The 27,068-nt window shown below is 44.4% G+C and overlaps 2 protein-coding genes across 3 annotated transcripts in view; both read right to left on the bottom strand.

Annotated features, from left to right (window-relative positions):
- Window positions 1–27,068, bottom strand: part of BRINP1 (BMP/retinoic acid inducible neural specific 1) — an 87,675-nt gene that overhangs the window by 49,397 nt on the left and 11,210 nt on the right. Inside the window, exons 1-2 of one of the 2 annotated variants that reach the window (XM_087879548.1) lie at window positions 2,492–2,592; window positions 725–992 (exon numbers count right to left, since the gene is read on the bottom strand). In XM_087879548.1, coding sequence (XP_087735674.1) covers window positions 725–942 — 218 coding nt within the window. In that variant the 5' untranslated portion in view covers window positions 943–992; window positions 2,492–2,592. Of the gene's footprint in view, window positions 1–724; window positions 993–2,491; window positions 2,593–27,068 lie in introns of those variants that run through there. The other variant, XM_034424827.3, reaches the window with a different exon arrangement.
- On the bottom strand, window positions 967–25,691 carry LOC148111796 (uncharacterized). Its single transcript, XM_087879923.1, has 7 exons — window positions 25,639–25,691; window positions 20,562–20,630; window positions 18,869–19,288; window positions 5,785–5,841; window positions 4,513–4,532; window positions 2,011–2,100; window positions 967–992 (listed from the first exon to the last, which is right to left on the bottom strand). Exons 1-7 carry the CDS (start codon window positions 25,689–25,691, stop codon window positions 967–969), a joined length of 735 nt encoding a protein of 244 aa, XP_087736049.1.

Raw genomic sequence — 27,068 nt, 5'->3', positions numbered from 1 at the left:
CCCTGAGATAGAAGCTGTTTTTCAGCCTATTTGTCCATGTTTTTATGATCCGGTACCGTCTGCCAGATGGTAATAGTTCAAAAAAAAAAAAAGGGGGGGGGTGACCAGGATGAGATGGATTTTTAAGAATGTTTTGAATTTTCTAAAGGCAGCGGGACAGTGGTGGGTTTCAACATTTTTACTACCGGTTCTGTGGGTGTGGCTTGGTGGGCCTGTAAAATCTCCATTCTCACCCCACTCCAGGGGAAGGTTACTGCAAAATCCCCATTTCCTCCCAATCAGCTGGGACTTGGGAGGCAGAGAATAGATGGGGGAGGGGCCAGTCAGAATTTTTACTACCGGTTCTCCGAACTACTCAACATTTCTGCTACCGGTTCTCCAGTACATAGTTGATGTGACCTAATTTGGTAAAGAAACATCTGCAAGAAAACTACTAAACTCAGAGAGCATCAAGGAACCCATAGTCCTTTTCATTTCATTCTCCTTCACTCTGCAAACCCTACTCCCTTCAAGCACTGATGATGTGACCTTGTTTGGTAATGAAACGTCTGCAAGAAAACGACCAAGCTCAGAGAGCACCAAGGACCCCATTGTATATTCTACTTAAGCAGATAATAATGGCATGCGCCCTTTATTCCAAAGCATCAGACCCCCAGCATCATATTCCACTGCGTGATAACATCCCCAGATCTTGCAAGTATGATTACATCATCGTTCCTCCTACCTGTATATTTTATACCGGGTTGTAAATCCCTGACGATGTCTTTCCACAAAGGATAAGTAGCTCCGCGAATGGTGGAACGGCCCCCTGTCTGAAATAAGCCAATCAAATTCCTTGGAGACATGTTGGTTGGTCACGGCAGGCTCCTGGTGGGAAGGGTGGACAGTGAGATGGTCCCATATAAAGAGGAAGTACAGGAACTCAGTAACCCTCCAGCTCATGCTTTTCTGTCTGCCTTTTCCCTCTCATTCTTGCGCCATTCCGTGGACTCCTGCAGAGGAAGAGAAAGAAAGAGAGAAAGGGTGAATTCAGCTTCCCCATGGACTTCAAAAGGTGATGTCATGCTCCTGTCAGAATCTGAATCTGTGGGGGAAGATGAGCTGGAACAAGAGCCGACAGAGATCAAGAGGGTGGTTCCTGTTCTGGTCCGCCACCGGCCTGCAGAGCTGGCAGCAGAGTCGGACAGTGAGGAGGCTGGGGAGGAACATGGGCCAGTCCTGGAATCTGGGGAAGGCTCAAACAAGGGCTCTGCATTGGAGGCAGAGTGGGGCCAGGGCCACCGGAGAGTTTTGTGCTGACTCCGGAGCCTCCAGTGTCTGACGTCAGCGAGGCAGAGGAACAGGGGGAGCCTGTTCCCAGTGCGTGCATGCGCAGAGCTGTCAGAAGGCAAGAACAGTTAAGACAAAAGGGGCGACTTGGGAGTAAGGCTTGGAGATGATTGGCCCCTCCCATAAGACATAAAAGTAGAGCAAAGGGACATGAGCCTTTGCAGGAAGCAACTTTGTTCGTTCTGGTCGGTTTAAACTCTGAAGCTCTGTTTTGACTTTGTGCTCCATTTGGCCTTGCAAAGCTAATTAACAATTAGATATTTCGCAGCGTTTCAAGGGAGATAAAGGTGGGTGCTTATCAGCCTTATCTTGAAAGATTGTGGCAGACTTCTGTCGGACTATTCACAAACTGATTGGGACTCATTACGGGCTGTGAATGAACTTCATTCACAGCCGTCTCAATAAAAGAGGTTTTTTGGGGGACTAAAATTGTGATTTGTGCTTTCTCAGGAAGCCTAGGTCAGAGCAGCTCCGTTGGCCTTGGAGGAAACTGGGGAAGGGCAGAGTCAGTCCAGGCAAGGCTTTTCAGGATTAGAAAGGTTTGCAGTCAGGGAAGAGCAGGAGAGACAGAGCTCAGGGGAAGAGCAAGGACCATCCCCTCCTGATCCTAGAACACGGAGAGAAGAGAGAAGGCGAGAACAACGCAGAGCCAGCTACGAGGGAGGAGAGTGCTCCGCCCACCTTCACAAGGCACACTTGGGGACTGAGATGCTGGTGGGAGGGGCATTTGTTGGGAAAAAGCTTCGCAGGTGATCTCATGAACCCAGGACACTGCAACCATCAGAAATCAGTTGAATCCATTGTCAAGCACCTAAATGTAAGTCATGTGGCCATAGAAATGCTACAATGGTCATAAGTGTGAAAAACGGTCCTAAGTCACTTTTTTCAATGCTGCTGTAACTTCAAACGGTCACTAAATGAACATGTCAAGGTTCCGACTGACGAACCCAGCCAAGCAAGCACCATTGAGATGATCCAATCTCTTAATGCAAAACTTTATTGAATATATTATTTCAGCACAGAATGAAAGCAAAACCAGCTCTGGCTAATTCCTGGGCAATTCAATATAATTAAAAGTATAGAATCCACCCCCCCCCCAATTAGCACAGATCACATTGTCCAGGTGTTGTTATGGGAAAATCTCCATGACTCTGGCGGATACCTGCTGAAATGTCCTTGGTTCCCATGAGTCAGTTTCTTGTTATCGTCTGGAATAACCATTCCAATTTCTCCCTCCCTTTCCCGGGGTCTGTTGGCAAGCTGTGAAGCTGTAAAAGTGAAGGCAGCCTGAATACACGTCGAAGCTTGACAGAACTGTTATAAGTTGAGGACTACCTGTTTTAAACTGCCTTCAAATACAACTTGTCATTCAAATCGGGAAAAAAAATAACCCAAAGATTATAGTGACCGCACGGAAGTTGGCAAGCAGACGGGACTCTTCGAAGAGTTATGTCCCAATGGTTATGGCTGGACTCTCGTGGAAGTTAGACTCCCTCATCTTCCAGTTAGCAAACTACTTCTAAGTTAGCTCTGCATCTGAGCAATTAAGAAACAAAAGGCAATTAAACATTGTCAGAAGCGATTAGGTAAATACATTGAGTAATTAAGCCTATGATTTGTGGGCTGCCGCATCGGAATGGATGGATGGTGTCATTAAAAAAAAAAAAGCAACTTAAGGAACAAAGGAAAACGTGGAAAGTTACTCCAGAGAAAAGGTCAGGATTTGTGATGCTCTAATTGTGTCATCCCAGGATCTGGTTTTGGATCCAACTAAGCAGCTGCGACCGTGCCAACTCTCTTAAATTTATAGCGGGAGATTTAGGATAAATCTCCCCCTTTATAGATTCAGTGGTGGCACATGGCAGGAAAAGAAGACAACGATTTGTATTAAAATATTTATTTACTTACTTATTCAACCTGCCTGCCACCCATCTCCTCTAACATATTTTATGTAAGCTTTTATGAGGCTCTGCAACTTATTTATGCATTATTGTCGAACCGTTTCTGCAAGTTGTTGTATAAATATGGTTCTGAACACAGCTCATTAAATTCTTAAATAAATAAATCCCATTGAAGAGAATATACAGAGCACTAGGTTGAACTCGGAGGTCCTTGGCGCTCTCTGAGCTTGGCTGTTTTCTTGCCGTCGTTTCATGACCCAACTAGGTAACATCATCAGTGCTAGAAGGGAATGGGGTTTGTTCTCTTTCTATTTACTAGTAGCTTGTCCTGTCAGTCTTTGTGGTTCCTCACTTCCCTTCTGGCACTGATGGTGTTGTCTAGTTGGGTAATGAAATGTTTGCAAAGCTTACAACCAAGCTCAGTCCACCTTCTCCTTCTTCTCCTTCTCCTCCTCCTCCTCCTCCTCCTCCTCCTTCTTCTCCTTCTCTTTCTGCTCTTTCTTTTTTCTTCTCCTCCTCCTCCTTCTCCTTCTTCTTCTTTTTCTTCCCCTCCTCCTCTTTCTCTTCCTCTTCCTCCTCCTCTTCTTCTTCTCCTCTTTCTTCTTTTTCTTCCCCTCCTCCTCCTCCCACACCCCACTTCCTTCAATCCTCTTCTCCTTCTCCTTCTCCTTCTTCCTCCTCCTCCTCCTATTTTAGAGTATGTGTATTTTCTTCTCCTTCTCCTTCTCCTCCTTCTCCTCCTATTTTAGAGTATGTGTATTTTCTTCTCCTTCTCCTTCTCCTTCTCCTTCTCCTTCTCCTTCTCCTTCTCCTTCTCCTTCTCCTTCTCCTTCTCCTTCTCCTCCTCCTCCTCCTCCACTATGCAAACCCCACTCTCTAATAGCACTGATGATGTTGCCTAGTTGGATAATGAAATGTCTCCAAGCAGACAACCAAAGTCAGTCCTCCTCCTCCTCCTCCTCCTCCTCCTCTTCCTCCTCCTCCTCCTCCTCCTCCACTATGCAAACCCCACTCTCTTCTAACACTGATGATGTTGCCTAGTTGGATAATGAAATGTCTCCAAGCAGACAACCAAGCTCAGAAAGCACCAAGGGCCCCATAATCCTCCTCCACTCTACAAACCCCACTCTCTTCTAGCACTGATGATGTTACCTAGTTAGGGGATGAAACATCCACAAGCAGACAATGAAGCTCAGAAAGCACCAAGGACCCCACCGCCATCTTTCTCCTCCTCCTCCTCCACTCTGCAAACCCCACTCTCTCCCAGCATGGATGAAGTTACCTAGTTGGGTACTGAAACATCTGCGAGCAGGCAACCAAGTTCAGAGGGGACCAAGGGCCCCACCCATATAAACCCATTTGTGCAGGAGACATAAACCTACCTACCTCCGTCATCATCAGTGGTAATATATTCTTCAACAATTAAAATTGGATAGTGTGAACTAATGCATGCGAGATCTGGTGAGCAGCTGGCATGATCCAGCTGGATTATTTCCCTCCCGCGGTGATATTCTGCCTTGCAACCCGGAGACAGCGCTATTTTAAGTCCGTTAAACGTCCCATTTCAATTTTGCCTCCCTTCTGTTAAAGCCCGCCAGAGACTAGCAAGTCCACTTTACACTTTTTCCCCCCTTCGCACCTCACAACCGCTTCTCAACATCTGTTCCCTTTGCAAACGAGATGTTCTTACGCTTTTCTGGCCCCCTTCTCCCACCCCCCATCCAGTGCACCCTATGTTCCTGCGACAGTTGGGGGAAATCAAAACACCGTCAAACCCGATAATGAAAAAAAAGCCTCTTTGCACTTGTAAAGTTCGCACATAATTAATCGGCGCGCGAGATTGATCAGACGCCTTCCGCGTTCCATTTTTCCAAGCAGGAACAAAGTAACAACAACAACGACAACAACAACAACAACAACAGCAACAACTTGGAAAGAACGCCGTCTTAAACAGGGTGGAAACTTTTTATCATGCTCCCGCGTCGAAAATTCACCAATTGAGTTCAAAGCAGGGCTAGGTGGCTCAGTGGCTAAGACACTTGAGCTTGTCGCTCAGAAAGGTCGGCAGTTCGGGCGGTTCGAATCCCTAGTCCAGGTCTCGTGCGTGAGCAGGGAGTTGGGCTAGATGACCTCCAAGGTCCCTTCCAACTCTGTTATGGATACTTTCTGAGTTCGGGATGTGCTTCCCGCATATGACGTTGTACCCAAACAAAAGATAAATTCTTGATGAGACGCTGTGCATGCACAGAACGCAGTAAACCACAGTTGGCTGTATTTATTAAATACAGGTAGCCCTTGACTTACAACGGTTTGTTTAGTGACCGGTCAAAGTTACAATGGCACTGAAAAAAGTGACTTAAGACCGTTTTTGACATGAAGGAAGGGAAGGGGAGGGAGGGAGGGAGGAAAGAAGGAACAAAGGAACAAAGGAAGGGGAGGAGGAGGAGAAGAAAAAGAAGGAAGAAGAAGAGAGACACAGAGAGAGAGAGAGAGAAAGAAAGAAAGAAAGAAAGAAAGAAAGAAAGAAAGAAAGAAAGAGGAAGGAAGGAAGGACGGAAGAAAGAAAGAAAGAAAGAAAGAAAGAAAGAAAGAAAGAAAGAAAGAAAGAAAGGTTCAACCAGCAAGCTTAATGCAGATTAGTCCATTGCAAAGAACTGTCCCTGTATCTTTTCGCAAATCACGACTGACTTTGGAAAGCCAGCTAAACAAACCAAATATATGACTCTGTTCAGTGAACGGCTCAGGGGTCGGTCCCAAAGACTGACTCGGGCATTTCCTGTCCCAAACACAAGAGGTTCCACCTTGACAATTTACCAGGCCTTAAAACAAATCTACCTCAATATCCACACAAATGCAACACGCATCGCGCATTGAAACCATCTCAACCCTTGGAGACGGTGATAAGCAGCAGGAATCCATTGCACCAAAATCCAGAGGCATGATGTTTGAAAGGACATTATCTGAGCTAGGGACGGGATCAAAGCAGAGTTTTGGACTTCAAAACAGCAAGGCTGACCTTCTAAGTTTCTCCTCCAGCAGATGGGGGGGGGAACACCCAGAGATCAAATGAGGAAAGTGTCTTCAAGGCAAATCCCTCATCAATCAAACTCCCACGGCCTTCTCTTCTCCAACCCAAGCATTAACCTGCCTCTTCTCTCACTCGGTGACAAGCTGAAAATGGTTGTTTCCCTCCCTGTACGAAATGGAAGAGGACGGAGAGTTTGCAGTAGGGTGCAGAGATGGAAAACAGGCTCTTGAGTCTCGGCCTCTCCAAATAAATGCACTTTTCTTAAAACAGATCTGTTCCAGTTGAAAAAAGAATTGTAAGGTCTGGGTCAGTCAACTGGGTTGCAAACAATGGTCCTTAGTGTTTCTGTAAGTCTGGAAGCAAAGTCATAATATGAGAGGGTCAGGACTGGAATGGAATGGAATAGGATTCAAAATAGAAATAGAAATAGGAATAGGAATAGGAATAGGAATAGGACGGGACGGGACGGGACGGGACGGGACGGGACGGGACGAGACGAGACGGGACGGAACAGAACAGAACAGAATAGAATTCAAAATAGAAGAGAAATAGGAATAGGAATAGGAATGGAATGGAATGGAATAGGATTCAAAATAGGAATAGGAATAGGAATAGGAATAGGAATAGGAAGGGAAGGGAAGGGAAGGGAAGGGAAGGGAAGGGAAGGGAAGGGAAGAGAAGAGAAGAGAAGAGAAGAGAAGAGAAGAGAAGAGAAGAGAAGAGAAGAGAAGAGAAGAGAAGAGAAGAGAAGAGAAGAGAAGAAAAACAGACTCAAAATAACAAAGTTGGAAGGGACCTTGGAGGCCCTCTAGTCCAACCCCCTGCTCAGGCAGGAAACCCTATACCAGTGATGGCTAACCTTTTTGCCATCGCGTGCCAGGAGGGGTGGGCGGGGGAGGTTCATGCGCGCATGTGTGTGGCCACACCCATAATTCTATGCGCCCCACCCTGCACATGCATGCACAACCCCCCTCCCCCGCTCCTGGCACATGATGGCCAGGTAGGCCCATTTTTCTTTCTCACCTGGCTCCAGATCCTCTCTATGCATCTGGGGAGGGCGAAAACAGCCTTCCCCACTCCCTTGGAGGCTCTCCAGAGGCCTGAAACGGCCCATTTCCCAACTCCCAGTGGGACAGGAAGTGACTTTTTTGCTGTCCCCAGCCTCTAGAGTCTCTCTAGGAGCTGAGCTGGCATGCCCACTGATATGGCTATGCGTGCCACCTGTGGCACGCATGCCATAGATTCACCATCACAGCCCTATACCATTTCAGACAAATGGCTGTCCAATCTCTTTTTTAAACACCTCCAGTGTTGAAGCATTCACAGCTTCTGGAGGCAAGTCGTTCCCCTGATAAATTAAAGTACTCTATATAACAAACAACTTTTAAAAAAAAACGAACAAAGAGAATACCGTAGCTTGGGTATCTTTACCGGGATGTCAAGACCCTCGCAATAATCTGACAATATCAAAGGCATAAACATTCAACTCGGGCTCTTTTGCATAGCCCATAATATCTGACTCCATGCTCCATTGTTACTAAGGAAACAACCCCACTGGACTTAAATGGCATCAACCTGGGGATGAATGGGTCTGAGATGTGTTTTTTTTTCTCTTTAAAGAAGATTAATATCATCAAAGTTATATAGGCTTTAGATGACCCCCAGTGTCTTTATTACTCATCATATTAGGTGTTGTTGAAGGGAGTTTAATAATATCTGGAAGACCAAAGCTCCTAATCTCTGATTTGCCCAGAAATGAGGTTAAGGATTAAAAATATATTGCTTGCTTGTCATTGATCATTGTCAAGATCATTGTTTGCTTGTCCATGATCTTGAAGGTGAAATTGTCTTCTTTCCCACATGCACCTAACCTGGAAGGACTAGGGGTGACATGAGAGCAGTATTCCAATATTTGAGGGGCGTCCACAGAGAAGTGGGGGTTTGTCAACCTATTTTCCAAAGCACCAGAAGGCAGGATATGAAACAATGGATGGAAACTCACCACGGAAAGACAGCAACCTAGAACTGAGGAGAAATTTCTTGAATTGTGAGAACAATTAATCAGTGGGACAGCTTGCCTCCAGAAGTTGTGGGGGCTCCAGCACAGTAGGTTTATTAAGAAGAGATTGGACAACCATTTGTCTGAAATGGCACAAGGTCTTCTGATTGAGCCGGAGGTTGGACTCGAAGACCTCCAAGCGTCCTTCCAACTCTGTTATTCTGATTTATTCTCCAAAGCACCAGAAGGCAGGACAAGATAGAAACTAATCAAGAAACTAATCAAGAAACTAGGAGCCTATAGTACAGTGGACTAAAGCACTGTTATTAACATCTGCTGCTTGCAATTGCTGCAAGTTCAAATCTCACCAGGCTCAAGGTTGACTCAGCCTTCCATCCTTTTGAAGGTAGGTAAAATGAGGACCCAGATTATGGGGACAATAAGCTGACTTTGTATAAATATACAAAAGTATGAAGGCTATTGCTTAATGCTTTGTAAGCCGCCCTGAGTCTCCGGAGAAGGGCGGCATATAAATTAAAGCAAAAAAAAAAAAAAAGCAGAGAAGCAAGCTAGATCTAAGGAGAAATGTCTTTAATTGTGAGAACAAATAATTAGTGGAATGGCTTATCTCTAGAAGTTGTGGGTGCTTCAACATTGGAGGTTTTTAAGAAGAGACTGGACATCCACTTATCTGAAATGGCATATAGGGTCTCCTCTGTTTGAGCAGGGGGTTGGACTAGAAGACCTCCAAGTTCTCTTCCAGCTTTATTCTGATTGATTGAACCTCTCTCCTCTGGCTAAGAAGTCTGAATAACTCAGGCAGTTTCTCTCTTCTGCAGCTTCTATCTTTACACCGCATCTCCTCATTGCTTCTACAATCTACACGTTGCAGTCACTCAGTCTTCAATGCTATCTTATCTCTGTATTGACAACTGTCTTATCAATGGATGCCATGTCCATACCTGACAGGGCCTATAAACACTTCTTTCTCCAATTTTTGCTAGTTCTCTGTCTGCTCCTTCTACCTCTAGCTTCTACCCAAAGGTGCTTTTTCAAAAGGCAACTGGACTTGCTTTGTTTTTGTTTCAGTTCTCATCCATGAAGTCAGAACTGAAGACCTCAGTCAAAACCGAAGAAGCTTCTTGGTTTTTCAAGGAAAAACCAAGAAAATCCAGTTGCATCTTGAAGAAGCACCTTTGGGACAACCATGACCTGGATGACTGAGAATCTCCCCAGACATTGGGTTGAGTGGGTCTTCTTTCACCACCAATGGCTTTGGGACATCCTGGTGGGACAAGAAACAAATGGGCCTTTGTTCAAGAAGTTGCATCATAACATCCATGTACCCTGATCTCCCCAGAATTTTTTTTGAGAAAGGGGCATAGGACAATTTTGAAAATCCTTGTCTATGGAGATTCTCAGTCATCCAGGTCATGGTTGTCCCAAAGGTGCTTTTTCTAAAGACAACTGGATTGTTTTTAGAAGAAGGAGAAGAAGAAGGAGAAGGAGAAGAGGAGGAGGAGGAGGAGGAGGAGGAACAGTTTAAGTTGAAGAAGAAAGGAAGAGAAGAAGACAAAGGAGGAAGAGGAGAAGAAGAAGAGCAGATTATGTTGAGGAAGGAAGAGAAGAAGATGAAGGAGGAGGAGGAGGAGGAGCAGCAGTTTATGTTGAAGAAGAAAGGAAGAGAAGAAGACAAAGGAGGAAGAGGAGAAGAAGAAGAGCAGATTATGTTGAGGAAGGAAGAGAAGAAGATGAAGGAGGAGGAGGAGGAGAAGAAGAGCAGATTATGTTGAAAAAGGAAGGAAAAGAAGAAGACAAAGGAGGAGGAGGAGAGCAGATTATGTTAAAGAAGGAAGGAAGAGAAGAAGACAAAGAAGGAAAAGGAGAAGGAGAAGAAGGAGAAGGAGAAGAAGAAGAAGAAGAAGAAGAAGAAGAAGAAGAAGAAGAAGAAGAAGAAGAAGAAGAAGAAGAAGAAGAAGAAGAAGAAGAAGAAGTTGTTTTGCTTCTAATCAGTTCAAAACTAAGAATACTTCATGGATGAGAAGCAAAATGTCTTCAAGGAAAAATAAAGCCCAGTTGCCTTTTGAAAAAGCACCTTTGGGACAACCATGATCTGGATGGCTGAGAATCTCCACAAACCTCTAGCTTCTACCTTCTCTGTTTTCCATCCCCTTTCATCTTCCTTCCCTTTCTTCTAAAAAAAAAAAAAAACCCAACAACTATCTCAGTAGAAACTTTCCCCCATTACCCCTTTGGCTAATTTTGCAGACACTTCGTTCCATCTGGAGGCAAAAACCGAGCTGTGCCAAAATGACTCACTTGGTCTGGAATTTGTTTAGCGCTTCCCCTCCCTGGATTGCCTTGTTGAGCTGCAGCTAAAAAATGAGGAACAAGATCACTCTAAGACCTGCAGATGTTTGGAAGGAGATGAAGGCAGAGAGATACAAATCACTAATATCAGAACAGTCGAAAGATATACAAATATATAATTTTAGCATATTGCAGTGGTTATTTGTGGAATACATTGCCACGAGATAACAAACCGTTGAGGGGGGGGGTCAGATAAAATGGTACGAAAAGTTTGCGCCGAAGCCAACTGTGATTAAAAGTCCAGAAAGTTGTCTAAACGATTTCTTATTTAATGAAAAGAAGGACTAGGGGTGATGTGATAACAGTGTTTCAATATTTAAGGGGCTGCCACAAAGAAGAGGGGGGCAAGCTATTCTCCAAGGAACCAGAAGGCAGGACAAGAAGCAACGGATGGAAACTAATCAAGGAGAGAAGCAACCTAGAACTAAGAAGAAATTTCCTGACAAATTAGAACAATAAACCAGTGGAATGAAATTGTGGGTGCTCCAACACTGGAGGTTTTCGAGAAGAGTTTGAACAACCGTTTGTCTGAAATGGTATAGAGCAGGTATCAGCAACCTGCGGCTCTGGAGCTGCATGCGGCTCTTTGGGCCCTCTGCTGTGGCTCCCTGTCGGATGAGCCAACCACTGGCTGGCCCCACCCCTCGCCCTCCCCTCCCACTCTCTCCTCACCTGGCCTGAGAAGGTAAGGGCGACGGTGGGGGATGGAGAAGCGGCCAGGGAAGAGACAAGGAGATACAGAGAGAGGGGGAGAGAGAGATACAGAGAGAGTGGGAAGAGAGAGGGAGAGAGAGGGAGGGAGGGGGAGAGAGAGAGATGTCAAAAGGATTTTGTGGTTCCCGGTGTTTTTTAACAACCAGTTCTCTTGCCTAATAACCAGCTGGGTAGGCGTGGCTAGGGGGGTCATATGACTGGTGGAAGTGAGTGACATTGAGTTGGCCACGCCCACCCATGTTTTGTGGCTCCCGGTGTTTTCTTTTCTGTGGGAAATGGGACCAAATGGCTCTTCGACTGTTTAAAGTTGCAGACCCCTGGTATCGAGTCTCCTGCTTGGGCAAGGGGTTGGACTAGAAGACCTCGAAGGTCCCTTCCAACTCTGCTACTTTGTCCTTTTCAGTCCCGACACACCTGGATCATACCGAAAGCAAGCCATGTTATTATTTTTTTTTCTTTTTCCCTCCCGCACCTTGATGGCGTAAGCTGTCACCTTCTGTTAAATCAGGGCATCCATCCATGTAAAATAAGCTGGCATTGTCAGCTTTAAGTGACAGGAATTCTCCTGGGGTTGGAAACAAGATCACCTCTGTCTGGCCTTTTTTTACAAGAGTTGCCAGATACTGAAGTTGGAAATTTCTACGGGTAGTTTATCCTCAAAAATTTAATCAAAGCCTTGAGCGAGTTAAATAGCAGTGTCTAAGTGAGGCTGAAAATAGAAATGCTTTATCCCACTCCTAACAGATTGGAGTTTGCATCCCAGAATTCATCTCTCCCACATATAGCTCCAGAGGTCCTTTTTTTGCAGAAATACTGTGATTTAGTGGTTTAAAAAGTGCTATTATAACTGGGAAGAGGTCTCCACCCTTGACTACGGAAATTCAGGGAGTGACTTTGGGACAGTGTCACTTTAAGCCAGCTGTGTGCAGCGGCAGCCAAAAAAGACAATGCAATCCTAAATTGCATTAACAGAGGGATACAATCAAGATCAAGGGAGGTACTAATACCACTCTATAAAGCCTTAGTAAGACCACACCTAGAGTCCTGTATCCAGTTTTGGTCACCACATTATAAAAAAGATGTTGAGACTCTAGAAAGAGTTCAGAGAAGAGCAACCAGGATGATGATGGGACTGGAGGCTAAAAACATATGAAGAACGGTTGCAGGAACTGGGCATGGCTAGTCTAGTGAAGAGAAGGACCAGGGGAGACAGGATAGCCATCTTCCTATATTTGAGGGGCTGCCACAGAGAGGAGGGGGTCAAGCTATTTTCCAAGGCACCTGAAGGCCAGACAAGGAATAACGGATGAAAACTGATCAGGGAGAGATTCAACCTAGAAATGAGGAGGAACTTTCTGACAGTGAGAACAATCAACCCATGGAACAGAAGTTGCCTTCGGAAGTTGTGGGAGCTTCATCACTTGAGACTTTCAAGAAAAGACTGGACTGCCATCTGTCAGAAACGGTGTATGGTCTCCTACTTGGGCAGGGGGTTGGACTAGATGACCTACAATGTCCCTTCCAACTCTGTTAATCCAACCTTCAGAAGATCATGGTGGAGATCAAACAACAGCATGAAAAATCCCTGGGAAGTTTATCTTGAGCTCCCGAAGAACAGAGGTACATCAATTTAACAGAACAAAAATCCTCAAAACAAACAAACAAAACGAAAAAAATTCCAAGACAGAAAAATGGTTGCCATCTTGAAGTTGGCTTAAGCAACATTTTCTCCTCCAAGTTGCAAAGAGCTTCATTTGGTTGCCTCTTACTATAGCCCTGGGAGAACCACAACCATGGTTTGTTGGAGAACGGAGAACTGTGTGACGCACAGAAGGGCTTGATTGAACAAACCATAGTTCAGCAAGGAATTTCCTGACATAACAATTCATCAGTGGAACAACTTGCCTCCAGAAGTTGTAGGCACTCTATCACTGGAGGATTTTACGAAGAGATTGGACAACCATTTTTCTGGTATAGGGTCTCCTGCAGGATTGGACTAGAAAACCTCCAAGGTTCCTTCCAACTCTGTTAATAGAATCACTGAGTTGGAAGGGACCTTGGAGATCTTCTAGTCCAACCCCCTGCTTAGGCAGGAAACCCTACACCACTTCAGACAAATGGCTATCCAACCGCTTCTTAAAAACTTCCAGTGTTGGAGCATTCACAACTTCTGGAAGCAAGTTGTTCCAATGATTAATTGTTCTAACAGGAAATTTCTCCTTAGTTCTAAGTTGCTTCTCTCCTTGATTAATTTCCACCCATTGCTACTTGTCCTGCCCTCAGGTGCTTTGGAGAATAGCTTGACTCCCTCTTCTTTGGGGCAGCCCCTGAGATATTGTAAGACTGCTATCATGTCTCCCCTGGTCCTTCTTTTCATTAAACTAGACCAGGGGTCTGCAACCTTAAACACTCAAAGAGCCATTTGGACCTGTTTCCCACAGAAAAGAAAACACCAGGAGCCACAAAACTCTTCCCTTGCCTGACTATTTCTTGAGCGGCCACAAAACTAGCATATGTGGTTGAAGTAAACGTTCTGTTTTCTTCTGAAACTTTTCTTTTCTTGGATTTATCCATGGTTGGCCTACCGGGGATTGAAAAGCTCAATAAATCGTATGCCGGCGGGTGTCGCACATTGGCGGTTGGGATGCATATTTTGAGTGACAGGGAGCCACAGCCGAGTGGTGAAAGAGCCACATGCGGCTCCAGAGCTGCAGGTTGCTGACCCCTGAACTGCAACCGTTCTTGATACGTTTTAGCCTCCAGTCCCCTAATCATCTTTGTTGCTCTTCTCTGCACTCTTTCTAGAGTCTCCACATCTTTTTACATCGTGGTGACCAACATTATTATTCTGTTATTCCATTGAGCATCTTAACATGATCTACAAGGCCAGTTCCTCCAGGTTCTTGTTGTTGACCTTGTTTCAGAAGTACCTGGAGATTTTTAAGATTAAAAGGATAGCTGTCCACATCCAAATCAAGCATCTTCTCCTTAGATATCACCACTTCATTGCACAGCAATCTTTTTATTTCCATGCAGAGCCCACCAAACATGGAAATAAACCCAACTTTCTTTCACCAGTTAATTCTCCATCTAGTCATTCCCAGAAATGGATCCCTCTGCCCAATGTCAGAGGGCACCACAGCCATTTCCCTTAATTACCAAAAGCCGAGTAGAACTTGACCAAAACTGAGCATCGTGTCGTCATGAATTTAATTCTTGCGATGCTCTCGTGACCTCTGCGGCTGGAAATTCCTCTGCTCTTGCAGACGTTCATATTCTCCCCTTGGAAAAGGATTCGTTTTATTTATTTTTTTGTTCCATTTTCAAATGGGTTTGGCTTCGTTCCATTCCACATTCAAAGAATTTTGTCTTTCTCATCATCATCCTAAATGGGTGCCCTCAAGGCTTAATGACTCTCTCTCTCTCCCTCTCTCTCTCTCACACACACACACACATACACACATCCTATTCTGATTCTTAAGAATTTTATTTATGCTTCTGGAGCAACTCAGGGATGGTTCAATTGCATCGCTCTCTCTCTCTCTCTCTCTCTCTCTGATTGGTAAAGGCATGTATTAAGTTTCCACCCGTTCCTTCTTGTCCATCACCTAAGGGCAGAACAAGAAGCAATGGATGGAAACTAATCAAGGAGAGAAACCACCTAGAATTAAGGCGGAATTTCCTGATGGTGAGAACAATTAATCATTGGAACAGAAGTTGCCTCCAGAAGTTGTGGGATGCTTCATCACTGGAGGTTTTCAAGAAGAGATTGGACAGTCATTCGTCCAGAATGGTATAAGATCTCCTGCTTGGCTGTCCAATCATTTTGGACAAGTGGCTGTCTAATCTCTGTCCAATCTCTTCTTGAAAACCTCTAGTGATGGAGCACCCACAACTTCTGAAGGCAAGTCGTTCCACTAATTAATTGTTCTCACTGTCAAGAAATTTCTTCTTAATTCTAGGTTGCTTCTCTCCTTGATTAGTTTCCACCCATTGCTTCTTGTTAGATTAGGAGACCTCCAAGTTTTCTTCCAACCCAGTTATCCCTTCCTTCCTTCCTTCCTTCCTTCCTTCCTTCCTTCCTTCCTTCCTTCCTTCCTTCCTTCCTTCCTTCCCTTCCCTTCCCTTCCCTTCCCTTCCCTTCCCTTCCCTTCCCTTCCCTCCCTCCCTCCCTCCCTTCCTTACTCAATCAGGATGTTGTGACCTAAGCTCACTTAATCATTACAGGACACAATTAGTCCCAAACAAACCTATTTTATTATAACAGCTGAGAATTACATTCATTCCCAGCTTAGTCCAATTTAATTCCAAAACAAAGTCCTTCAGAAACAATCCTTCGGGCTTATCACAAACCTTTATCTTTTTCGGCACCCGGCCAAAGGTCTTTCTTGGCAAAGCCCCATGAAGTTCAGAAACAAGAGACGCCGACTGGAAACAGATTTAGCAACGTTCCTTTCCTACAAAGAGCCCAAGAGCCTTTGCTGCTCTTTTAAGTCTTAAAGGAGGGGTCAATCAACTCCTGGCCTTACTCCCAAGTTGTCCCTTTTGCTTTAGCTGCTCTTGCCTTCTGGCAGCTCTTCTCATGCATGCACTAGGAACAGGCTCCTCCTGTTCCTCTGCCTCTCTACTGTCAGCCTCTGGAGGCTCCGGAGTCTGCGCATCACTCCCCGATGGCCCTGGCCCCATCTCTGCCTCTGACACAGACCCCTCATCCGGGCCTTCCTCAAACTCCAGGACTGGCCCATGTTCCCCTCCAGCCTCTTCACTGTCTGATTCCGCTGCTAGCTCAGCGGGCTGTTGGTGAACCACAACGAGGAGATTGATCTAGAAGACCTCGAAGGTCCCTTCCAACTCTGTTATTCAGTATGCTGTAATAATTAATCTTCCTCTGAAGAATACTATCACTTCAAATTGCCCCTTCCCCCATGAATACTACAAATCCCGAGAACCCAAGCCACCGCAGCTAATGACTAAGAATTATACTTACGATACTCACAATCAATCGGAGACACAAAGTCATTACGAAGAACTTGTAGTTGCCTAGATTCCTCCGGTTTGCCAGAGAACTGATTACCTGCAAAATCCTCTTTTAAGTCTATGAAAAATAATGGGGCAAGAGATTTTCTAGAAAGAACACCAAGCAGAGAAGAGTGCCACCAGTAAAAAGCACATCATAGTACAGCCATTAAAAACATCCATTAAAAAGGCACGTACACAGAAGAAGAGCTAGCGATGCTTTTAGAGGGTTATTTTTTTTAGCTAATTCCTTTGAATTCTCTACTATTACTCCAACCTGGCTGACTTCACACTTTTCATAGGGGAAATTGTCTGCAAATAGTCCCTAATGTTCACTCCAAGGCAGGGGTGAAATCCAGCAGGTTCTGGAAAACTGGTAGCGGAAATTTTGAGTAGTTCGGAGAACCGGCAAATAGCACCTCTGGCTGGCCCCAGAGTGGGGAGGGAATGGGGATTTTGCAGTATCCTTCCCCTGGAGTGGAGAAGAAACAGGGATTTTGCAGTATCCTTCCCCCAGGAGTGGGGAGGGAATGGGGATTTTGCAGTATCCTTCCCCTGGAGTGGGGTGGGAATGGGGATTTTGCAGTATCCTTCCCCTGGAGTAGGGAGGGAATGGAGATTTTGCATATCCTCCCCCTGGAGTGGGGGGGGAATGGGGATTTTGCAGTATCCTTCCCCTGGAGTGGGGGTGGGAATGGAGATTTTGCAGTATCCTTCCCCTGGAGTGGGGTGGGAATGGAGAATTTGCAGTATCCTTCCCCTGCCACGCCCAGCCAGCCACACCATGTCCACCATGCCATGCCCACAGAACCGGTAGTAAAAAAAAAAATGGGATTTCACCACTGATTTAAAAGTTTGGGTTTTTTTGCATTTATTGGGCAACTGCACATCTTCTCAAGGAAAAGTGTTCCGCTAACAGGTGGAAACATGGCTTTCAAAAGGCAACGCAGTATGATTAAGTCTCTAGGAGCTGAGCCCGAGGGAGGGAGGAGACAAACAAGTCAGCAGCTTTGAGTCCCTTCGCCCCACAAAAGATCTTAGTCCAGCCTATTTTGAATTCTGTTAACCCTTATCTCCTGCCAATTTGCTTTGCCCGTTGGTAGCTCAGCTTCTCATTCATTCATTTGAGCCGTCTGGGTTTCCTGATTTTTAAGCATGACAGTTTTCGGGCTCGTAAATCATTTCACTTAATCTTATAGCATTTTGTTGTTGATTCTTGTTCTCTTTCCTTGCCACACATATTTCCACGTTATTTTCTTCAACTCTTCAAAATATTTTTTTCCTCTGGTTTTATCGGTACAGTTTGAAATAGAAATGATATTTTTGATAATACATTCATTTTTATGAACGCTATTCTTCCCATTAGTGATAATTGCGAGTTTCTCCATTTCTCCAGGTCTGTTTCAATTCGTTTTTCTCAGTTTATAATAATTGTCTTCCTTGAGCGTTGCACATCTTGATGTCAGATAAATGCCCAAATATTTAGCTTTCTTCACAATTTGGATGTCCAGTTTCTCCGTCATCTCCTTTTCTTTTTTCTCTCATATTTTTGACTAATCTCTTTGTCTTATCTTTACTGATTTTCAGACCTGCTACTTTCCCATATTCTTCTATTTGCTCTAATAAGTTTGGCGCTACAAAATGATACAAGATGCAAGAACTAGAGGTGGGTTTGGCCTACCGAATTGGGAATTGTATTATCAAGAGGCAGCCTTAACGTGGATTGAAGAATGGGTTTTATTTTTAAATTATTTCACTTAAAAAAACCACCCAAGAATCGCTATCTCTTTTTAAGAAGCTTGTGTTCTTTCAAGCCATAGGCCAGCTTGGAAAATAAGAGAGGGATAATGGGAATGGATCCCGCATGCTTTTATCATGGCTAACATATAGGAGAGAAAGATACCTATTGTCCAATTATTTCACAATGACTTGAAAGAAATGTCTTTTTTTCTATATTGAAGAATCATTTCACCATCGTAGACATCCAAAGATAGAAATTTGGGCCACTTATACAGGCAGTCCTCGTCTTACAGCCAAAACTGAGCCTAAAATTCCCATTGCTAATCTAAGCGAGACAGTTGTTTAAGTGAGTTTTGCCTCATTGTCCGACGTTTCTCGCCACAGTTGTTAAGTGAATCCCTGAAGTTCTTAAGTTAGGAACATGGTCGTTAAATGAATCCGGCTTCCCCGTTGACTTGGTTTTTCAGAAGGTCGTAAAAGTGACCACGAGACAATGCAAGCGTCATAAATAGGAACCGTTGGCCAAGCATCTGAATTTTGATCACATGATCATGGGGCTAATTGCAACGGTCGTCAGTGTAAAAAAATGGTCCGAAGCCACTTTTTTTCAAGGCTGCTGTGACTTTGAACGGTCACTAAATGAATGGTTATAAGTCGAGGGCTATCTGTGTTATTTTATAAGTAGTGTTGAAGAGGAAGTTAGAGGACCAGAGCTTTATTCCATATATGATGATGGGGAGAGAGAGAGAGAGAGAGAGAGAGAGGATAGATAGATAGATAGATAGATAGATAGATAGATAGATAGACAGACAGACAGACAGACAGACAGACAGACACAGGCAGGTAGGTAGGTAGGTAGGTAAGTTGATTGAGAGAGACAATAAATTGATAGAGACAGACAGACAGACAGGAAGAGAGAGAGAGGAGAGAGAGAGAGAGGAGATGATAGATAGATAGATAGATAGATGGATAGATAGATAGATAGATAGATAGATAGATAGATAGATAGATAGACAGACAGACAGACAGACAGACAGACAGAGACAGACAGACAGGAAGAGAGAGAGAAGAGACAGAGAGAACAGATAGATAGATAGATAGATAGATAGATAGATAGATAGATAGATAGATAGACAGACAGACAGACAGACAGACAGACAGACAGACAGACAGACAGACAAGTAGATTGAGAGAGAGAGAATAAATAGAGAGACAGAGACAGACAGGAAAAGGGAGAGAGAATAGGTGGATAAATTAGACAGACAGACAGACAGACAGACAGACAGACACACACACACACACATGCACGCACGCCTAGTTCTGCAACATGCAAAACTAGGCAAAGACAAAGTCTACTTATGGGTAAAGCCGTCGTTAGCCAGAGTTGGGGGGGGGGGATGAGCCCACTGTTCTTTTCAATTTGTCTACCGACGTCCTTCAGATGTTTCGAACAGCCACCGTTCGAGGTGTCAGCCGGCAAGAAAAGATCAGATTTGTAGCTCAAAACTTCTGAAGGCCACCTCGGCTGGCAAAACGAGATGATTTGCGGCGTGGCACCGGATGGCACGTCCCGATTGGTTTCCCGTGGACTTTTCGGTTTCAGGAAGCCATTAACCGTGGCATCCTTTGAGATCTCTTGATCGATGAGCTGCGGACGGCTCCCCATCTATCTTCGAAGGTTGGCTTCAGGAGAAACCACTTGCTGAAAGTCGTGATGGATGCATTCCCATCCCATGTTCACCTACTTAGATCTCAACCGACGCTCTTTTATGATCATTTTTAGTCCTTTCTTGAAGATTGATTTTTTTTCAAGGAATAATAATGAGTTTCCCTTTGATCTCTTTGCTCAGCTAATGAGAATATGCGACTGGAAGCTTCACGGGTCAAGCCACTCCGAAGGAGGGGTCAGTTCTGGATCCAAGGGTCTCACTCTGAAAGTTTACTGGATGGTTATTATGGATAAGCTTATAACACCCCATCCTGAGTTTCCAAAAAACAACAATAGAAATGTAGTAAACCAACTTAATTTGATGTCCATGGTTAGGTAGTTATCTAGCACGCATGGCTTCACCCTCGAGCACTTAACTAGAAATGCAAAGTGGGGGGAAATTCAACACAGCAATCATTTTTTTTTCCCCTGCTAGCTGCTGTGTCTCTCAGCATCTCCAGTAGTCATGCAATTAAGGCCATTTTTGGAAAAACCATCTCACGCGCTTGAAAATTGCTTCGGGAAGCCAAAGAGTCAGACGCAAAACCTATCCGCCATCCATTACCCAACTGAGATGGGCTGTGAAATGGAACTCGGCTTTTATTACACAACTAAGAAACCTAGACTCAGAATCCGAATCGGAATAGAGCTAGAAGAGACCTTGGAGGTCTTCTAGTCCAGCCCCCTGCTCAAGCACGAGAGCCTATGCCTTTTCAGACAGGAAGGAAGGAAGGAAGGAAGGAAGGAAGGAAGGAAGGAAGGAAGGAAGGAAGGAAGGAAGGAAGGAAGGAAAGAAAGGACAAAGTTGGAAGGGACCTTGAAAGTCTTCCATTTCAGGAAGGAAAGAAGGAAGGGAGGGAGGGAGGGAGGGAGGGAGGGAGGGAGGGAGGAAGGAAGGAAGGAAGGAAGGAAGGAAGGAAGGAAGGAAGGAAGGAAGGAAGGAGAGAATGAGATGAGAGGAAGGAAGGAAAGGACCAAGTTGGAAGGGTCCTTGGAGGTCTTCTAGTCCAACCCCCTGCTCAAGCAGGAGACTCTATACCATTTCAAACAAGTGACTGTCCATTCTTTTCTTAAAAACCTCCAGTGATGGAGGACCCACAACTTCTGGTGGCAAGCTGTTCCGCTGGTTAATTGTCCTCATGGTTAGGAAGTTTCTCCTCAATTCCAGGTTGCTTCTCTCCTTGATTAGCTTCCATCCATCTCACTCCTCTAGCCAACAAGGAACAAAAAATGAACATCGGGTTAAAGGTGTGGGATACAGGCTGTCCTCGACTTACGACTACAACTGAGCCCAACATTTCTACTGCCAAAACCTCTGTTCAGTGAGTTTTGCTCTATTTTGTGACTTTTCTGGCCCCAGGGAATTGCTACCATGGCTAAGTTAGTCACAAGGTTGTGAATTCGGCTTCCCCCTTCACTTGGCTTGTTTGAAGGTCACAAAAAGGGATCACATGATTCTGCAACCGTCACAAATATGAGTGAGTTGCCAAGCGTCTGAATTTTTAATCACCTGACCATGGGGGATGCTGTAATGGTCGTAAGTGTGAAAACCGGCTGTAAGTTCCTTCTTTCAAGGCTGTTGTAACTTGGAATGGTCACTAAACAAACTGTCGTAAACCGAGGATTACCTGTAACCCGTTTGGCCTGCAGACCAATCAGGAAAAATTAGCAGAAGACTAATCAAGGGGATGAACTCCAGAGAACTGCAGCAAAAGACTGGAAGTGCATCGCAGACTCATAAACCATGATTATCGCGGGTAAAAGGGAGAGGCCAAGGTCCAAAATTGTGTTCTTGTTGCGACCCAGGCCCAAGTTGTTAGTATTAAAGACAAACAGTTCGAAAACAAACAGACTTTATTAGAACAGCTGAGAATTAACTCATTCTCAGCGTAGTCCAAGCTAAATTAAAGCAAATTCTTCAAAACACCCTTCCTTAGTTTATCACTGACCTTGGGATAATTAGGCAAACTGCCAAAGGCTTTTCTTGGCAAAAGTTCAAGAAGCAGAAGACGCCGACAAGAAATGAATACAGTGAAACAAGAAGCAAATCTCTCAACGTTGTTTTCCGGCAAAGAGGCCAAGAGCCGTTGCTGGTTTTTTAAGCCTTATGGGAGGGGCCAATCGTCTCTTGGCCTTACTCCCGAGTCGTCCTCTCTGCTTTAGCTGCTCTTGCCTTCTGGCAGCTCTTCTCATGCGTGCACTAGGAACAGGCTCCTCCTATTCCTCTGCCTCTCTACTGTCAGCCTCTGGAGGCTCCGAAGTCCGCGCATCACTCCCCGATGGCCCTGGCCCCATCTCTGCCTCCGACGCAGAGCCCTCGTCCTGGCCTTCCCCAGCCTCCAGGACTGGCCCCTGTTCTTCCTCAGCCTCATCGCTGTCCGACTCCGCTGCCAGCTCCACAGGCTGCTTGCGGACCGCAACAATTCTTGTCTCTTTTAAAATAATCCTTTAAACATCCAGGGTTTGATTCCTTATCCACGAGAAGTTCTCATAAACCAAATCCAATTCCTCTCGCCTGCTATTAGCCATTCCAACGTTTTTCAACCTACTGGCCTTTCCTTCGCTACACAAGGCTTTTCCTGGCATTTAACAGAATGACGGAGCCGGAAGGGACCTTGGAGGTCATCTAGTCCAACCCCCTGCTCAAGCAGGAAACCCGACACCATTCCAGCAAACGGCTGTCTACAGTAGTGGCCAAAATTGTGGAAACCTTTTGGGAAAAGTGTATTTTCTAAAACTAGCTATTAACACCACTTCTTCTTCTTCTTCTTCTTCTTCTTCTTCTTCTTCTTCTTCTTCTTCTTCTTCTTCTTCTTCTTCTTCTTCTTCTTCTTCTTCTTCTTCTTCTTTTTGGAAATTTAGTCCACGACTTCTGGAGGCAAGGAGCTCCACTGGTTAATGGTTCTCATTGATAGAAAATTTCCCCTTAGTTCTCCAATTGGTTTACAACATCAGCCTATCACCCCCCAAAAATCTGGATCCTCATTTTACTGACCTCAGAAGGATGGAAGGATGGTTCAACCTTGAGCAACAATTGAACTGCTGGCAATCGGCAGAATTAGCCTGCAATACTGCATTCTAACCAATGTACCGCCACTGCTCTTCTCTTTCCTTCTGGTCACAAAGAAGACTCTCTCTTCTTTGTGGCAGCCCCTCAAATATTGGAAGACTCCTATCATGTCACCCCTAGTCCTTCTTTTCAATAAACTAGACCAGGGGTCTGCAACTTTAAACACTCAAAAGAGCCATTTGGACCCGTTTCCCACAGAAAAGAAAACACCGGGAGCCACAAAACCCTTCCCGTGCCTGACTATTTCTTGAGCGGCCACAAAACTAGCATCTGTAGTTGAATTAAATGTTCTGTTTTCTTCTGAAACTTTTCTTTTCTTGGATTTAACCATGGTTGGCCTACCGGGGGTTGAAAAGCTCAATAAATCGTGTGCCGGAGGGTGTCGCACATTGGCGGTTGTGATGCATATTTTGAGTGACAGGGAGCCGCAGCAGAGGGGTGAAAGAGCCACATGCGGCTCCAGAGCCGCAGGTTGCTGATCCCTGAACTAGACATATCCAGTTCCTGCAACTGTTCTTGATATGTTTTAGCCTCCAGTCCCTTCAACTTCTTTGTTGCTCTTCTCTGCACTTCTTCTAGAGTCTCAACATCTTTTTTATATTATGACGATCAAAACTGCTGTTATCTGTGAGCATTAAAGTTAAGCAAAAGTGGGATAAGAAGACAGAGCTGGGAACTTAATTCAATATTCTTAATAATCAAAAGGATAACTCCTCTAGATTAATGGAAAGCAGCATAAGAGAGTATAAAACAAAAGAAACCATGGATTTCATTCCATTCTTATTATAGCCTACAGCTACAGCTCTTAAAAAGTAAAGCAGAGTGGAGATATTGAGGTGCATTATATTAACTCCTTATTAAACAAGCTTTAATAGTAATAGGTTACTAAAGATTATTCACCTGTTATTAAATATAAAAGCATTTTTTCTCAGGAGGTGGTGACTTCTGAAAAGTGTCATCACATCAAAGAGCGGTGTTTGGCTTTGAGATACCCACCCATGTTTAATTTTATGTATCTACTGGTATTTATTCATCGGATTATTGAGAACAGCTGTATGCCATCTATTCCGATGGCTACAGACCAAGATTTAATGTACTGGTATAGATCCAGAACTTCCACATTAGTTTCTTCCAAAGAGACCAAGTACAGTTATCTCAGGTCATCCAGATGTCATAGACCTAAACAGGATGATTGACTTTCAATTCACCGAGCAGGATAATATTTATAATATATTTTAAATAATATAATTATTCTACAGTCTCTTGCCATGCCCTCTCAAATTCTGATTAGATAGATGAGAGAGAGCGAAAGAGAGATGATAGATGAAATAGATAGTTAAATGTGATAGATAAATAGATAGATAGATAGATAGATAGATAGATAGATAGATAGATAGATATAAGACGGAGAATAGAGAATAGAGAAAGAGAGATGCAGAGACAGAGAGAAAGACAATGGACAGACAGAAGTTAAATAAATAGATCAATAGATTGATACACAATTGGACAGATAGATGATGATAGACAGGTGGAAGATAGATAGATAGATAGATAGATAGATAGATAGATAGATAGATAGATAGATAGACAGACAGACAAACACAGACAGACACAGATAGAATATACAATTAATAGATGATAGGGATAAAGAACTAGATAGCTATCTGGCTAGAAAAAATAGCTAGATGAGAGAGAAAGAGAGAAAGAGAATAGATGATAGATAGATAGTAGATAGGTAGGAGATAGATAGATGACAGATCAATGGATAGATAGATAGATAGATAGATAGATAGATAGATAGATGATAGATAGATAGAGATAGACAGACAGTCAGATGATAGAGAGACAGAGAGACAGATAGAATATACAATGTAGCTAGAAAAAATAGCTAGATGAGAAAGAGAGAAAGAGAATAGATGATAGATAGATAGTAGATAGGTAGGAGATAGATAGATGACAGATCAATGGATAGATAGATAGATAGATAGATAGATAGATAGATAGATAGATGATAGATAGATAGAGATAGACAGACAGTCAGATGATAGAGAGACAGAGAGACAGATAGAATATACAATGTAGCTAGAAAAAATAGCTAGCTAGCTAGCTAGATGAAAGAGAGAGAGAAAGAAAGAGAGAGAGAGAGAGAAAGAGGGAGGGAGAGAATAGATGAGATACACAGATGATAGATAAATAGGAGAGGTAGGAGAGAGAGATATAGATAGATGATAGATGGATAGATAGATAGATAGATCTGGGGCTTAGTCTATACGTGGGAAGGACATAACACCATTCATCAAATATCTCAATCCCTGTCCCTCCAAAGAGGGCAAAGATTTAATGTTCATTCCACACACTAAGCTGCAATCTTTGGTTTACTAACCACACAATGCTAGTTCAACATGCTAAGACCAAGTCAAACCCATCATGTTACGGTTTAGCACAATCTCTCAATCAAGACATTCTCTTCTCTTGCAGAAGATGTACTAGGTTTACATCAAGGGCTAAGTAGCTCGTAACGGATTATGACTGTTTATGGTTACAACAACTGGTTGGGGCAATCCATGGCCTGGAAGGAGGGCGAGATCCCTTGTGAGTCAAAAGACTTCAAGCCTAGGCTGAATAATCATCTTTTGGAGATGCTCCACTTCATAGGAAGGAAAAGAGTTGGGACTGACTGTTCTCTCCAGCTCTGATTCTAGGGCATTGTTTTCACATCCAGATTCACAGGTCAGGAACATCTGCCAAAAATATCTTTCCTACGCAACCGCGTATTGCTGAGGGCTCAGTTTCTCCACCGGAAGGCACTTTAACATAAGTTCTCTCCCACCAAATAAAAAGACCAGATGCTGGACTTTACATTAACTGTACCCAAGGGGGGAGGGGAAAAACTGATATAGGTATCCGGGGACATGTTTCCAACAGTTCTAAAGGAAGCTCAGCAGCAGAAGCAGATATGAAGGATAGGATAGGATAGGATAGGATAGGATAGGATAGGATAGGATAGGATAGGACAGGACAGGACAGGACAGGACAGGACAGGACAGGATAGGATAGGATAGGATAGCAATACCAATACCAATACCAATACCAATACCAATACCACTTAGACTTTAATAATAATAATAATAATAATAATAATAATAATAATAATAATAATAATAATAATAATTTTATTTCTATACCGCCCTTCTCCCGAAGGACTCAGGGCGGTGTACAGCCTATTTAAAAACACAAGACAAAACAGCAGTTAAAAATTAAAATGATTAAATAGATTTGGCTCAATTTAAAACCCCAGAAATTTAAAATACCCCAATTTAAAATTATCATGTCGATAGCCCGGCCTGGCGGAACAGCAGGGTCTTGAGTGCGCAGCGAAACACCCGGAGGTCGGAGATCTTACGTATTTCCGGGGGCAGTTCATTCCACAGGGCTGGGGCTCCCACAGAGAAGGCCCTCCCCCTGGGTGTCACCAGCCGACATAACTTGGCCGATGGCATCCAGAGGAGACCCTCTCTGTGGGAGCGGACTGGCCGGTGGGAGGCTATTGGTGGCAGAAGTCGGTCTCGAAGGTACCCGGGTCCTATGCCATGGAGCGCTTTAAAGATGGTAACCAACACCTTGAATCGCACCCGGAAGACCACTGGGAGCCAGTGCAGCTCGCGCAGGAGGGGTGTCACACGGGCACAACGAGTTGCGCCCATAACCACCCGCGCGGCTGCATTCTGGACCAGTTGGAGCCTCCGAGTGTTCTTCAAGGGGAGCCCCATGTAGAGAGCATTACAATAGTCCAATCGGGAGGTAACAAGGGCATGAGTGACCGTGCGCGGGGCGTCCCGGTCCAGAAAGGGCTGCAACTGGCGAATCAGGCGAACCTGATAAAAGGCCCCCCTGGCCACGGCCATCATATGCTCTTCTAAAGACAGCTGTGCATCCAGGAGGACACCCAGATTGCGAGCCCTCTCTGTGGGGGGCAAAGATTCACCCCCAATAGTCAGCGATGGCACCTGCTGACTATATCGGGGCGCCGGAAGCCACAGCCACTCGGTCTTGGAGGGGTTGAGTCTGAGCCTGTTCCTCCCTATATACCGAGTCATAGTGCTTCACAGCCTCTCGAAGAGGTTTACAGAGCCAGCCTATTGCCCCCAGAAATTTGGGTCCTCATTTTACCGACCTCAGAAGGATGGAAGGTT

The sequence above is a fragment of the Pantherophis guttatus genome, chromosome 16 (assembly GCF_059756535.1).
Source record: "Pantherophis guttatus breed Tessera chromosome 16, ASM5975653v1, whole genome shotgun sequence".
NCBI lineage: Eukaryota > Metazoa > Chordata > Lepidosauria > Squamata > Colubridae > Pantherophis > Pantherophis guttatus.
This window is presented reverse-complemented; position numbering and strand designations above follow the sequence as displayed.

What these genes read in the sequence shown, in the direction of transcription:
- LOC148111796 (XM_087879923.1), bottom strand. Translation starts at nt 25,691, where the DNA reads ATGTTAAAGTGCCTTCCGGTGGAGAAACTGAGCCCTCAGCAATACGCG. An exon ending in CCTCAGCAATACGCGGTTGC is followed by an intron (nt 20,631 to 25,638) that starts GTAGGAAAGATA and finishes CTGAAATGGAAG; the next exon opens with ACTTTCAAGGTCCCTTCCAA. An exon ending in ATCTATCTATCTATCTATCT is followed by an intron (nt 5,842 to 18,868) that starts ATCTATCCTCTC and finishes TGCTGGTTGAAC; the next exon opens with CTTTCTTTCTTTCTTTCTTT.